The 16,041-nt window shown below is 36.6% G+C and overlaps 1 protein-coding gene across 2 annotated transcripts; it reads right to left on the bottom strand.

Annotated features, from left to right (window-relative positions):
* Window positions 1-2,939: 2,939 nt before the first annotated feature.
* Window positions 2,940-15,938, bottom strand: RpS30 (ribosomal protein S30). Of its 2 annotated transcripts, none has more exons than XM_071589278.1 (5): window positions 15,852-15,938; window positions 15,431-15,515; window positions 15,083-15,218; window positions 14,926-14,981; window positions 2,940-3,151 (listed from the first exon to the last, which is right to left on the bottom strand). In XM_071589278.1, the coding sequence occupies exons 2-5, from the start codon at window positions 15,503-15,505 to the stop codon at window positions 3,026-3,028; spliced, it is 393 nt and encodes a 130-aa protein (XP_071445379.1). In that variant the 5' UTR covers window positions 15,506-15,515; window positions 15,852-15,938; the 3' UTR covers window positions 2,940-3,025. The 2 variants fall into 2 exon arrangements, with proteins under 2 accessions (XP_071445379.1, XP_071445380.1); XM_071589279.1 differs by lacking the exon at window positions 15,852-15,938 and adding an exon at window positions 15,600-15,731.
* Window positions 15,939-16,041: the final 103 nt, after the last annotated feature.

The raw sequence follows: 16,041 nt of genomic DNA, 5'->3' as shown, positions 1-16,041 counted from the left end.
ATCTACCGGTTAAGGTAGGTTTTTGGACTGACACAACTACCAAACAAATATTTTATTACTCCTAACAAAACACAAAATCAATCATCCTACTCTATATCAGGTCCCTCTTCATCTCTGAGTACTTCCTTCCTCCGTTCATCCCGTCCAACAACCCTATCCTGTTCCTTCCCTTTCCTCTTTTGCCCAACATTCTACCCTCTATCACAGTCTTCAACATCCCACTGCCGGTCAACACCCCCTTCATCCACTTTTCCTGCCTCCATAGGATTGCTCCCAACAAACCCTTCTCTTCGCCCACCATACCAAGTACTTCCTCATTTGTTTTCTTCTCTGTCCATTTCACCTTCTCCATTCTTCTCCACACCCACAATTCAAAAGCCGCCAGTCTACGTCTATCCTCCTGCTTCAATGACCACGTTTCCGCGCCGTACATAGCTACGCTCCATATCAAAGTTTTTACGAGTCTTTTCTTAACATCCTTACTCAAAGTCCCTGTCATCAACTCCCTCCTCCTTGTGAAAGCCTCTTTGCCTAGCGCAATTCTTCTCCTTACGTCCCTACTACTTTGACCGTGTTGGTCCAAAACACTACCGAGATACGTAAACTGTTCTACCTGCTCTAGCTTTTGCCCTCCTATTTTAATGTTAAGCTTGGCCTTTTTCTTTCTAGAAAATCGCATAACCTTTGTTTTATTAATATTGATTCTCATCCCATACCTGTCGCACTGAATTTCCAATTCACTAAGCAATACTTGCAGCCCCTTGGCTGACTGACAAACTAAAGCTTGGTCATCAGCAAACCTAACTGATTTTACGAATTCCCCGCCCACTTTCATTCCTACCTCGAGTTCTTCCCATGCCTCTTTGGTCATTTCCTCAGCATACAGGTTGAACAGCAACGGTGATAATGGGCAACCCTGCCTTACACCCCTTCCTAACACTGCCCATCCTGACTCCCCGTTTCCCACCCTCACCTGAGCAGTCTGAGACATGTACAGGTTGCGGATTAGCCTCCTTTCCCTCCAATCTTTTCCTATTTTCTGCAATATACTCATTAGTTTTTCCCAATTTACTCTATCAAACGCTTTTTCGAAATCTACGAAACAGGCAAATACCTCCTGGTTGTGTTCTATATTCCTCTCGATTAATAATCTCATTACTGCAATGGCATCACGCGTACCTCTCCCCTTCCTAAACCCAAACTGATCATCCCCTAAGTAATCATTTGCCCTACTCTCTATCCTTTTGTTTATGATCCTGAGAACAACATTAGCTGCGTGGGATATCAAACTAATTGTCCTATAGTCCTCACATGACGTGGCCTTTACCTTTTTCGGAATAGAAACTAAAACTGATCTCACAAAGTCTTCCGGCCAGATTCCCTCCTCATAAATACTGCGGATCAGCCCATATAGCCTCTTCCTCCCACATTTTCCCAAGCATTTCAAAAGTTCCACGGGAATGTTATCTACCCCCACGGCCTTATTTAGTTTCATCTCCCTTAATGCCCTTTCTATCTCATTGTCTAGTATGCCTGGACCTAAGCTATCTTCCTCTACGTCATGTTCCTTTTCAATGTCTAACTTTGTTGGTCTAAGCTCTTTACTATACAGGTCTTCTACATATTCCTTCCATCTCTCTTGGATCTTTCCTGCGTCAACTATTACCTTACCGGCCTTATCTCTAACTGCTATCGTTGATCTCCCTTTCTTACTTCCCGATAAAGATTTAACTATGCTGTAAAGCGCACCGATTTCCCCCTTCCTCTGCAGACTTTCCATATTCTCGCACTGCGTCTTCCACCATGCTTCCTTTGCTTTATTTGTTGCCCGCCTCAATTTATTGTTCAATTCTTCGTACTTCATTTTGCCTAATTCTGTATTTATATTCTTCCATTATCGCCGCTCATCCATTTTTGTAATCATCTCATCCGTGATCCATGGTTTACGAGTCCTTTTAGCGTTAACGGTTCCAATAGTGTCTTTTGCCGCTTTAGACAACCCTTTTTTGATACATTCCCATTTTTCTTCAATAGTACTTAGCTCTTTACCGTCCTCCATGATTTTCTCTACCGCCTGTTTGTATTCCTTTCTTTTCAACCCATTTAATGCTTCTACATTCCATTTTCTAACTCGCCGCCCCTGCCTTATCTTTTTAAAACGTACGCTACATTTCATAACAACTAAATTGTGGTCTGAGTCCGCATCCGCTCCCGGGAAGCTGTGGGAATTTATCACACTGTTCCTAAACCTGTGTCTAACCAGGATATAATCTAGCTGATATCTTCCCGAGTCACCTGGCATTTTCCATGTATACCTGCGTCTTTTGTGGTGTCTGAACCAAGTGTTGGTGATAACTAACCCCTGTCTCCTGCAGAACTCAACTGCTTTCTCTCCGCGGTCATTCCTCGTGCCTAAACCGTAGTCCCCCACCTCATCACCATCTCTTCCTTCGCCTACTGTCGCATTCCAATCCCCCATCACTATCAAATGTTTCCCTGCAGGAACACATTATCTCCTGTAATGTAAAAAGAACCACGAGTTGTAACTATATTTTAAGAACCAGGGTTCCCAAAAGTCCTTGGCTTTGCTCTTTAAATGCATACAAAAACTAGGGATACAGGTGGGGCCTCCAGGACTTAGACAGGCGGGTAACCTAACACCTATTTCTCTTCTCATTGCATAACCTACTCACCCAGTCTATGAAAAACATTGGTTCAACAGCACAACCAAACAGCAATATTAGCACATTCTAAAAACTATTACCTTAGCACTTTTTCACAGGAAATTCAGGATCATAAATTAAATACCTTAACATTACCATTCAGATTTTAATTATTTTCTTGTACATCCATCATATGTTATTTGTAACAAGTTTTTGAACTCAACTCAACTTAAGAAAGATGGGTCAAATGAGGTCCATTCAATAAAATGCAGGAAAAAGAATTGGAACAATATTTAATTGTCATCACTGGTGACAAAAGTGGGCTGTTAACAAATAGTTCATTTTTAAATTGGCCCGCTCCATTATGAGTTCGCATTCGGTCCACGTCTGCGGCCAAAACCTTGAACAATATTTACAAATCTACGATTGTACTGAATTCGTCTCTTGGCCCGCCCTGTCTTCTTCTTCTTCTTCTCTTGTTTTTCCACCTAAAAAAGACATTTAGCATTAATAAAATTAGCATAGTAAAAAATATCCACCAATATTCAAAGTATTTGTCTGGTTTACACTTTTATTATTGAAGTTTTATTTAAAAAAAATACGATACTTAATTTAAAACAATTTGTGCTTAATCACTAAAATGTAAGAATTATAGAAGGCAATTACTTAACAATAATTTCCACCAACTATGTCCTGAATACATAAGCTTCCCAAAAATGTATTTAATACTAACAAAATTTTCAGTGTTTACAAAACCTAAATTAGTCATCTAAAAATGAGAGAAAGATGAAGGTAACCTCTGATACAAATTGAAAAAGTTCATCTTAGTATAAATCCCTTAAAACTAATTAAAATGGCCTCAATAATAGCAAGATCATCGAAAATGGTCTACCCTAAATTTATAAATTCACCATTTCAATGAAAATGATGTTGTATCATTAATCACAATTATACTTGCAAAAATGGTTTTGCTTATGATCTGACATTATACAGAATATGTAGTTTCAGAAAATAACTTTACATGAAAGTGTCACCAAATGCAACCTTAACAAAGAACCTTTATTCAATAAAGAAAAATATTAATTTCAAGATGTATTTTAGCAACTGGCATTTACATTTCGAAGGGCCTGAACTTATTCCACACCAAAAAATAAGACACGAAATAACATTTACTCAGCATCACAATATTTATAATATATATTTTTTAGGGTCAATAATGCAACCACCCCCATAATTAATACAATCAGCAGACTGTCCAACCTTTCATAGCAGGCACACAGTTGAAGATACATGGGTCAGCATCAGAAATAAAGTGAAAGAGTTTTCCCTAGACTTTAGTCAAGCCACAATGGGAATACACAGTTTCTAGGATACATGCGAGAAAAATTGAATTAAGAAATTTAAAAATCTGAGAAAATTCACTAATTTGTTTAAAATCTGAAAGAATAGGAAATAGTAAGCATAACAGGTACTCCGGAAGAATTAGAATTCGTATCCAGTCACACAGGAAAATTGAGCATTGGGAGCCGTCAAGTCATGGAAGAGGTTGGAAAAAGTGTATTGATAATCAAGGGATGTATCCATATGAATTTTGAGGCTTTGTTATAATATCAGAATTAAATTATTTCTTTCCAAAACTTTTCCTGGTACTTGTTACACAATTCACCACCAGCTCAGTACACTCAGTGTGCTTCAAGGTTTTACATACTTTCTGCAATGAAAAATTATTTTGTCATAACAAATCAAAAATAGACGAATCAGAGCTTGGCATTGATCACACTGTCAGATGACCCAATTGCCAATAAGACTTAAAACTGATTTAAAAAATAGGAATTCAGTTGAATCTCATAGTAGTACGTGCATATCGAGTAATTCACTAAACTAAAAAAACCTTTTCTTTATGACTCTCTAGAAAATTGGCATTTTGAATAACAAGTGATGAGAGAACTCCTACATCAATCACAGCTTTTCCAAATTTGTACTCAGACTTAATTGATGATGTCCTAGATTTAATAATATTTTGGAAATATTTTTTAAAAATGTCCCAGAAGAAAATGCCACCCAGAGCCAGTCATAAAAGAAGTTGAACATCTAGGGAACTCAAAAGTAAAATCACAAATGCTAGAACAAGGTGTAAAAATGGCTGATATAGCATGGGCATATAAAGAAAAAGAAAAAAAAAGAAATGGTGGCTTTAAAGGGAATGACAAGAATATGTACACGATGGTAACACATTCTCAATGAAGTTGAATCTCATTGGAATAAAAGAAAATAACAAACAAGGTGATACACAAAACAAGAGCACTGTTTGTTAGAATGTAAAAGTAAATGTGTGAAAAATGTCAGGAAAGTTTCCTAGTGAAAAAGAATCAGGCATGTATAATATGTAATAAACCAATTATTGCCATTTTTATGTTTTTAAAAAGGAAAATAGCATTCCAGAATGGTTCATTCCAAAATAGAAGAAATGATTCTCATTTCTAAAGAATGTATACATAATTTTCTAGGAATTCTTGTACATAATTTATGTTATTGGCATGGAGCCCAGTATCATATTTTACATTAATAAATATGGTAACAATATTTTAATTTTTCCCTTTATGGGCAAAACTATGGAATGATTTATGGTTTATTTCCTTAACCATGGTTCCACTGTGCACATACTTCACCTTGTTTTCATCAACAGCACTAGCCTCAAATGTAATCCACTTACCAAATTATCTCCAAAATTTTTCAATGTCCGTCATAATAACTCCCATTTAGCCCATCCTACCACAACTCATTCCTCTTGATTTCCCTAACCTGTCCTACAGATGCCTTGGTCAATTGAAGCTCCATGCAGAGAGATATGGCATAATATATCAAAAAAACGTTTTACAAATATGATGCTCGTATGCCAAATTTAGCTGAAACAGTTTAGGCCCCATGCAATTCACAAAGTAAGTAAACATCTTTAATTTTGCAAGAAAAATGGGTAAAAAATCTATGCAAAAAATGGGTGCCATTATTGATCTTAGGAGAGAATAAATGCAATAATGTGGTTAACTTGGGTGCTGGTTTGGCAGTTTTCCATTATAATCCTGACAAGTTAGAGGGAGTGTAGAGAGGATGTCTGGGAGAAATCAAAATGATGTAGGACAGATGGATTCTAAGCATCTTGGATTGAGAATGGGGGAGAAAACTGACTGAAGGGAGAAAATTGGGAAAACATGGAAGGGGAAGGAATAGGATGGGTAGGGTGGATAGAATAAATATAGGAAAGAAGTACGCGGGATTGAAGGGGGACAACAGTAATACCCAATTTCAGGGTGCTTTTGGCTTGAAGAAAGGGGTTTTACTATGTATGAATGTACAATTTCACATTCTGCATCTATTGTAAGTGTACCATACCCAGTAAAACAACTATAATAATAATCCACGTGATTTAGTTACTCTCCATATAACTAGAAACTAAATGATATGGGGATATTCTTCTGAAAAACTTCTAAGAAACAATTTAAGAACAACACTTACGTTAGGTGCCAATGAATGAAAAACGTTAGAATTTTACCACGTAAAATTTCTTAAGAAATTACAGGTTGTGACCTCTGAGGGAGTTGCATAACACTTGGCACACCAACCAGTCATAAAAAGAATGCTAAGATTCTACTTTTTCTTCAGTTTGAATTAGAATTCCACAAAATGGAAAGCTAGGTTTAGAACATTATCTTACCTGAAAATATAATAGAGCATCAGACCACCCGCCGGTGGTATTGGGCGTAAACAATCACGTTAAGTATTAATGTGGGTTGGTAATAAAATGGGTTGGTAATGCAGTTTGATAAGATATATGAATGATTTACAGAGTCAATCCAAGGATAAGGCCAATCCCAGAATAAACATTTGCAAAGAAAGTGTTTTTGTGTGTGCTAGAGCCGACTATAGCCAAAAATTTAAAATTAACGCGAGGGATAATAAGGACAACCTCAAACTCTGAGAATAATAATGAAAGGCTAACCTACCTTAAAATAATTTAGCAAATACATGGTTAAGAACTACCATATAAGGCAGGTTAACTGATCATGTTATTTCCTAAACTTTGAAATACTAAATCATTTTGCTCTACAAAATCCCATGGAAAAAATTAGTGCTTTTTTTGTGTACTAGCAACAAGGTAATACCAAAAATCATTCCCATTATAAACACCCATCACTAAAAATTGAACAAACACCCAATTGACTATGTTCATTTGCCAACAGATGATTAATTCAGTTCTGTCAACTGTATTTATCCATATTAACTACATCCATTCATAGAAGCTTGACTCAAATTATAGGAATTTAAGATTCACTAAAAATTTGTTGCTGCAAATCATACGAGGGCGATTCAATAAGTACCTGTGTTTGACGACAAACAGCGTTCCTGAGAGAAGTTTATGTTATCATTGTGTGCTGCCATCCATCAAATGACAGTGAAACAGATTTCAGACTGATTTAAAGGTTAGTTTGGATTTGGCAGCAAGTAAGACTTTTTTCGTGATTTTCGCTAAGATGGAAAAAAAGCGGTATCGTTCGGTAATTCGCTTTTTGTTTTTGGATGGGATGAAATGCGAGGAGACAAAAGCAAAGTTGGATGCTGTTTATGGGGACACTTCGCCATCTATGACCACAGTTAGATATTGGTTCAACGAATTTAAACGTGGGCGAACATATGTTTTTGATGACGAGCCACCAGGACACCCGGCAGACGTGGTTACCGAGGAAATCATTCAAAAAGTCCACGCCATGATTCTCGCTGATCGACGAACGAAAGTGCACGAAGTAGCAGAGGCCATGGGTGTGTCGACCAGAATGGCAATTAATATTTTACATGATAAGTTGGCGATGAAAAAATTGTCGGCCCTATGGGTGCCGCAATTGCTCACTGTGGACAACATTCATCCCGAGTTGTCGCCGCCAAACTGCATGAACTACGTTCTAAATTGCTGCCGCACCCTCCGTATTCACCCGATCTGGCTCCCTGCGACTTTTTCTCATTCCTTAACATGAAGAAATGGCTCGCGGGAAAAATTTTTAGCTCAAACAAGGAAGTTATTGCAGAGACGCGTATTTTGGAGAGTTGAACAAATCCAATTTTTTGGAGGGGTTAAAAGAAAATGGCCGGAACGTTGGGAGAATTGCATCTTTCTAATAGGGGACTATGTTGAAAAATAAAAAACATGTTTTAAAAACATGGTTTCTTCATTTCTAACATGGGTACTTATTGAACCGTCCTAGTGTATACATGGCAACCCCTTTTCTGTGTTATCAAAATTTACTTTTTCCCACAATTTACAACATTTTTAGCACATCCCATAAAATTTCTTATTTCTCTAAGCAATGACTCATGCTCTACACAAGACTTATGTACACAATTTCATTTCCAGTTTTCCATTATATGCATTGCTTGGTTAGATTAACAAAAATTTCATTTCTCAAAAGCTTCTAATGCATGTCAGCCTTAATAAAAAACTTTTTGGCTTCATTCTGTACATACACACCTAAAAAAGACCAGAGAGAGCAGTAATGTGAACAGTTATAGCGAAGAATTTGAATACGGTGGGAATACAGTGTGCCACTAGTGACAGAAATGTAAACTGCTTAAATTTGTAATCTCAGTCTGCCAGGAAAAGGTTTGTACTATTAAATGAAAACATTGTCCTACAAGGAGTTACTTCCGTAATTTATGCATCGCAACAAAACCTGACTGACATTGAAATTGCATATATGTTGAAAATATGAGGATAATTTGACAAATGATGAAACGAGAAAAACCAAGGAAATGGTGACTAATAGCTGGGATCATTTTTACTGCCTTGACGCAACTGATAACTGTGATGGGCTCCTGAATATTAAAAAGTTTTGAATCTTACTGTATCAAATCAAAACTACACAATCGAAAATATACAAGGTGTGATCAAAAAAAGACTGGACCGATTTTATTCCATGCCAACCATTCAACAGAGCCCTATCTAGAGAAATCTGACAACTAAAACAAGAGGTGTTGCATTTGTTTACGTCAAATCGTTACTCAGAAGCAGCGGTACATGTCTTAACCTGTTCATTAACTTTAACGTTCACCTTAACTGCGACAGACCCCAACCATGTCAAATTGGTGCAGGCAAATCACTGTTTAGCTGTTAGGGAGAGCCGAGGAAGTGAACATTAGTTTTCGACCCTGTCAGACAATTTTGACAGACAATTTGGGCATGACAAACAACGCACCAAAATTTGTCCCGTGGGTGCTGACTGATGACTAGAGTCAAACGTGTGGGCATTTGTCAGAAACTCCTTAATCGAGCCAATGCAGACCCATAATTTTCTAAAACAATCGTAACCGGTGATAAAACCTGGGTTTACGGTTATGATGTTGAGACCAAGGCACAGTGTTCTCAGGGAAAGGTCCCCATTCTCCGCAACCATAGAAAGCTCTCGTGTTCCGGTCCAGTGTGAAGGTCATGCTGGTGTTTCTTCAATTAGCAACAGCTGATTCATTACGAATGCATCTCTCAAGATCAAATCGTCAACAAGATTTCTAAGGTTATGAAGAGGCTGAGGGTTGCAGTGAGCCGAAAGGCCAGGCATGAGGAGAAACAATGCATGGCGTTTCCACCACGATATCGCGCCGGCTCACACGGCACTGATTGTGAGTTTTTCACCAGAACCAGAACTTCTGTGATCCCACAGCCACCCTACCCTCCAGACTTTTATCTGTTTCCTAAGTTAAAATCAACCCCGAAAAGGCACCCATTCGACTCTATTGTGGACATTAAAACTAACTGTACAGTGGACCTGAAAAGGATCCCTAAGGCAGCTTACCAGGCAGGGTTTGAGAGCTGGAAGAAACCTAGGCAAAGGTGTGTCATCAGCCTATGCATGTACTTTGAGAGTGACAAGTTCGATTATGCTGTATCCGTCGAAGTACACAAGTTATAAAATCAGCCTGTCTTTTTTTGATCTCACACCACCAAAAATGCCACCAATTCCAAGCACGAAAAATCACTGAAACAAGAGGTTTTGAAGTGATAGATCTCAGTTAAGACATTAGCTCTTAAGCAATTTTTAGCTAATTAGCTCATTGCACATTCCCACAAGAAAGAGAATCGAAAATTTTGCAGCATTCAATATTTGGTTGGTTAGGTTTAAAAATAGGCACAATCTTGTATACAAAACCATATGCAGTGAAAGTAGAAGTGCTAACATTAAGAGGGCAAATCAGTTGACGGTTTCAAAATTGAATTAACTTCTTGAAGGTTAGAGCCCAAAATAAGTTTCCAATGCAAATGAGGCATTTTTCAATGTGTTGCCAAGAAAAAACGGCACATCAGAGAAGAACAGTTTTCACAGAGGTGCTGAGCAAACAAACTACATCTTAATAATCACAAATGCAGATGGAAATGAGAAACTTCTGTTACTAATGGTCGATAAATTAAGAGTCCTAGGTGATACATGCATACAGCTAATTTACAACTCCTTGGCTGAGCTTCATGCTGTAGATGCTAAAATGAGGTCTCAGAACAGGAAATTCTGCTGTTTATTGATCAGAGAACAAGATCACCCACCACATGTAAATTTATGAAATTTAGTTTATTCCTGCAAATTATACCAGTGAGCTCCAACCAATGGTTTTAGGTGTACTTCACTCATTTAAGGTGCATTATCAAAGAATACAAGAGAAATTCTGCATGATTGTCGTGCGTATATAGAGGCAATCAAATTGAATGCAGTGGATGCTTGTCCTCGGCTTGGAAGCAAGATAAGAATTCCTCTATATTTAACTGCTTTTGCAAGCAGAATTCTATGTTAAGTATGATAAATAATTTCCTGTTGAAGTTATCTGCAATGATGATTATACTATAGACAATTACTTCAGTAATTAAGCATGTAATAGTGCAAATTCTCCTTTCCTCACTATTTACATTTTCCTGCACTTCAAACTTTTCTGGGCCCCGTAGAAAAGTACAAATAAGGGATTCCATTCTATTTTGATGGTGGATGTTGTGTTTCAGAGGAAAAGTGCCAAATTGTGTTACCAATCAAAACTGAAAATTTAAAACAAAATTGCACTTAATTTCAGAAATTAAGCTTTCATTCAAGGACATAAAAATGTGATTAACCAGTTCTAAAACATCTTCCAAAAGTAAAAGCCATTTTCTAATATTTAACTATTGAGTGCTATCTACTCATTGCTTCTAAAGCCACTGATATTTTGATTCATTAGCCATTTGCCTGTCAATGATGATGAGATATGAGAGGGATAAAAATGTCCATTAAAATTGCTACTCCTGCCAGCAGTGAAGTGTGCGCTGTGATTCAATATTTTGTGCAGATGGAACATCAACTGCCCAAATTCATCCTTGGGAATTATGAATATTCAATCCATAATGAGTGACACACATTAGAAAATGATATCTAAATCTCGAAATTGGCCACAGAAACATACATATTATTAGAGGTGCAGTGGCAGGACCAGTTTCCAGACCAATGAAATTGTTTAACAGGTAGATGAACTGTGACCTGATCAACGAAGTATGATTTGTGCTCTGGTGATTACATTTCCTCTTGTTAGACAACCACTATTTACAAGATTTTAGGAAAATCTCATAGCTCAAGTTGTCCAACTTGGATACCAAAATTGGTCATCGACGAACACAAACGGCAAAGAATATTGAGTCAACAAGCATTTCTGCACCACTATCGACAAGACAGATGACTTGGCCTTGCTCCTAGCAACTACTGAATAACCCCTTCTAAAATCTACGAGACGGCACTCGGTATCGGAAAAGGTTTGCTTTGAGAAAGTCTTACCTCTTACTAGACTGCTGTTTTAAGTTTCAGCTATATCCATAACATGGTTTCTTTTACAGAGCCAATTAAAACAACAAACGTTTACTTAGAAAAATGGAAAAAATGAGTATTGTTGTGAATAAACACTTCAATTAAACAATTTCATGAAATGCCTAACGTCATAATTATCACAAGATAAAGTTTACCCTTTTGCACGACAAAATGGGCGTGAAAAAAGTCTCAGCAATATGGCTGTTACGTTTTCTCCCAGGGGAGAACATACACACACAATCATGTGCTCGATTTAGAGGCCGGTTTGATTTTCCCATCTTAATCCTGATGAGTTTCTCCATTTAAACATGACTGCGAACAAAACATTGCTATGCTAATACTCCAGAAACAAAGGAAGTTTAAACCGGGTTTCCAAAGCCAATCCGCACCAAAGAAAGGAAAGAAGATGAAATTTGCCAAGTTTTTTGTGATGCAGGCACAATCATCAAAATCTATTGCTTGCAAAAAAAGGGCCAACTACTGCTGTAGTCATTACATTGGTCGAACAAAAAAATCAAGAAAGAATTTCCATATTTGGAAAGAAAAAAACTATTAAACAAATGCACAGGTACATAGTATCAATTGCAAGTTTGAATTATTACAACATCCACTGTAATCACTAATTTGGCCCCAGTGACACTTGCATACTTCCAAACATGAAAAATGGCTCACTTAAAAAATGATTATGTCAAACAAGGAAGTCATTGCCAACACAAATGCCTTTGTTGAGCACCTCCTAAGATCGTACTTTTTGGGCATCTTAAAAAAAGTTAGAGGAATGCTGGGAAAAGAGAACTGACTGTACAAACCAACTCATTTCCTCTTCTTGTACTTGAAATAGTGACTTTGTGGGCAATGGCGTAAGATGATAAACTCAATATCGCAGCTGCCAACTTCGGTTCAACTTAACTGCCAACTTAAATTCAACACACATTATTTGTACTTATGTTTTCGCTAAATATAATTTCTGCACAATTTTTTTTAATACCTTTTAAATATGTATATAATTGGGGGCTCGCAAAAAATTTCAAATTTTGAAAAATGGCTCTAGACTATCAAGGAGCTTGGCCACCCCTGATTTATACTTCATATATGTTATATCACATTTAATCTTCATCCCAGCATTTGCTAGGAAGATAAATAGCATATTAGCAATAAAAACACCAGTATTTTCTTCCATTTCAAGCACTGAAAAAACCAGACTCCCTGCATCTGCAATTGTATATTACAATGTCCTCAGAAAAATCACCTGCTTCCCAAGCCAAAACAATTTCTGATACGCATAAAACATACCACAACCTATCTTATGTTTTCATTGCTATTAACGAACATTTCTTATTAGCAAATAATAGGTTAAAAATAAAAGGCAGTCTTCTGTGCCATCGCAAGTAATGAAATGAAAAAAAGTAAAACAACAATATGAAGCCAAAAATTACCATCTGATAGATAGAAAAGTTAAAGGATGCTTGGACCAATAAGAATGAAGATTCACAACAAAATCAATAAAAATTAAATAAACAACAAGTCTGAAAAAATTACTATTGGAACAGAATTGAACTAATGACATGGAAGCTGATACCTAAGACTCTTCAGTGACAGAGGACTGACTCAAACTTTTAATACAATCAATTATACTGATCCCCAAAATGGGATTTAATGCAATTGGAAAATCAAGGGAGATAAAACTACAAGGTTTCATCAATTTACCTGTCCTTCCGTAAATTAAACCCAAAAAATGGCTTAGACACTTTTGTTAAAGCATCATAATCATGTGTTCTTTGCATTGGTAGGTTTAATAAAGCAGCAGTATGTTGAAATAGAGAAAGGACTTGAGTGTAATTTTTGCACTTAAAAATTGTCATAACATGGTATATGAGCACACATTTATCCCAGGCCATTAAAAATATTACAACTCAGTGCATCAAATTTTGTAACCTAAGTTCCAAAAATTCGATTAAAATTTGGTAAAATATGGCAATAAAATGAAGTACAGCTCTGACAAATCCATAGTCATTACAGGTTTGTTTTCAACAGTTAAGATTAATAAATCATCACTGAATGAATTTTAAAACAAATCTAAAAATAGATACATTAATAAGAGAGCAGCATCAGAACACAAAAATTAAAGGAAACTATGAGGTAATTTGAAAACTTATTCAACATTTTCATGAGTTACCTGACAAAAATTATGCTCAAACGAGTGTAGGTGTTCAAAAATTTAAAGATGATTTCTACACTGAATAATCAAGTTTCTTGGGAGTCAATAATTGGGTCATTGTTACTGCATCGACCACGGCTAAGCTTATTTAACCAGAACAATCTTGTAAATGAAAAGAGCAAGACATTATGCTCTGGTCTAATACATCCTGAGACATAAAACTAAAAGTCCAGAGTGCACTAGAAGTCACATTCAATGAATGCCAATAAGAAGGAAACTCCACTGGAGCACGAGATTTCCAACAGCTTACAGATTCAAACAGGCACCGACAGAGCCGAGTTGCCAGATAAGACATTCATAATAGAGTTGAGTAGTACTGTAAACTTACTTAGAAATACGATAATGTTTCAATGTTAGCAAGACAAAACGAAGGCGGTAATAATGCCGGCTCATTGCTCCGAGTCAAGCAGTTGTGGGAACGAAACAGCACTGACAGGCAATAGGATTCAGAAAATGCAACTATACCAAGCAGGGCATCAATACTGGGGTACTTTAGAATCAAGAGTACTCATGTCAATACGTTGCCTTCTCCTCGATTTATAAATATATAGAAGTGTCTTAATTGAAAATTTCTAAAGATTGGCTAATTCCTCAAGCCCCTAAAAATGTTCATTACTAAAACAGTAGAAATAATTTTTTTTTAACTATTCAAAGCCTCATGGAAAGGGCTATCACAGCCTTTGAAGTCAGTTGAAAAAGTAAACAAAATTATGGAAATTTGGGAATCAGAAGTAGTAGTAATCGACTATGTCGTAACTCCAAGATATAAATGATGTAAGCAGATGAAAATTCAAGGATATATTTCAGTTGTAACGTGAAAAAAAATTATGAAATAGAAAATACGGATAATTGACAAGAAAATTATCCAGAAGAAACAAAGTAAATACATTAGGAAAGGCCCATAGAAAACCTAAAATAGGAGAAATATTTGGAAAGTAAGATATTCATAATAGCCCATGTCCCCGATGTGTGGTGTCTGGGTAACCAATTATCAATGCTCCGCAAAAAGGCATATACTGCAACTCCGACATTCTCATCTAGATTACATGCTGTAATCATAGATTGTCTGCAGTAAGTTAACCATTTTAACGCTGCTAAAATAAACATGTGCGCGTCCTATTTTGCTATCCTTTCTAGCATAGCTAATAAAATATTAATAATTAAGGTCCAAGAGCCAAAATTATATTACCTTGGGAGTCTGGTTCTTCACTTTACCAGCACGAGCTAAGGAGCCATGAACTTTCCCTAGAATGAAAATCATACATGTAAATTACAATATCCTTAACGATTAAACTGATTGCATGTAATAACGAACTAAAATCCATTATCCTGCGTTTGATACTCACCTCCCTTCAGCGGCACAGTCAAATCTAGCATTGGTGAAAGTAACCCGGAAACCAAGTCTTCATCCTCTGTAGGTTTTCCATGGCTGTAAAGGAGTACTTCGGCATCTTCCACATTTAGTCGAGAAAGAACTTTCTCCTGAAACGACCGTGCGTTTTAGTGGTTATATTAAATACAAACTCTGCTCGTAAGGAAAGCAGTTAATGCAAACAGAAAATTGTGAATAGCACTACTAATAGAAATTGTTTCCCTGGTAACCTAAGGCATTTCAAATAACACACAAAAACCAAATACGACTGATAAAAACATAGTATCCTTTCAAAATAGGCTATAACTATTACTTAACGCACCTTTATTTGAGAGATTTTTTCAGTTTCATCACATTCGATAACGAACGTCTCGAGGCCGCGTATCAGGAGCTGCATATTGCCGATTCTGAAAATAAACAGAAATTTAATCCTTGCAAACAAGTTCCTGTGAAAGGGAAACACGCGACAATTAATGCGACCATTAACTCACATGTTAATTCAAGGAGAGAAGTTGAAGTACGCTAAAGACACCAAATAATTTTTTTCAAACTACACGTGTTACGCACGATACATGCATACGCATGAAAATTACCCTTAGAGCATTAAAAGGGTCAAACACAGCATGAGTAAGATATTACATAAGTGAACAAGAATTTTCAACATTTTGCCATAGAGTAAGGTGGTATTAATCTACAAAGAAATGGCCTTTCACCATAAAGAGACAGAACATAATGACACTCACCTTTGATCCACCACAACGCAAACGGAAGAACTCCAACAAAAGTGAAGTCAACAAGAATGTTATCAAAGTTACAGTATGAAGGTTAAAAGAAATTATTCCCTTATAAATTATAGAAAATAAAATAAAATATATTATTAGAATTAATTTTCACCTTAACATCTCTGAAAAATTAACGATATTTCAATATTCA

This window comes from Hetaerina americana, unplaced genomic scaffold, assembly GCF_022747635.1.
Source record: "Hetaerina americana unplaced genomic scaffold, ioHetAmer1.1.p SCAF_36, whole genome shotgun sequence".
NCBI classification, from domain to species: Eukaryota; Metazoa; Arthropoda; class Insecta; order Odonata; family Calopterygidae; genus Hetaerina; species Hetaerina americana.
This window is presented reverse-complemented; position numbering and strand designations above follow the sequence as displayed.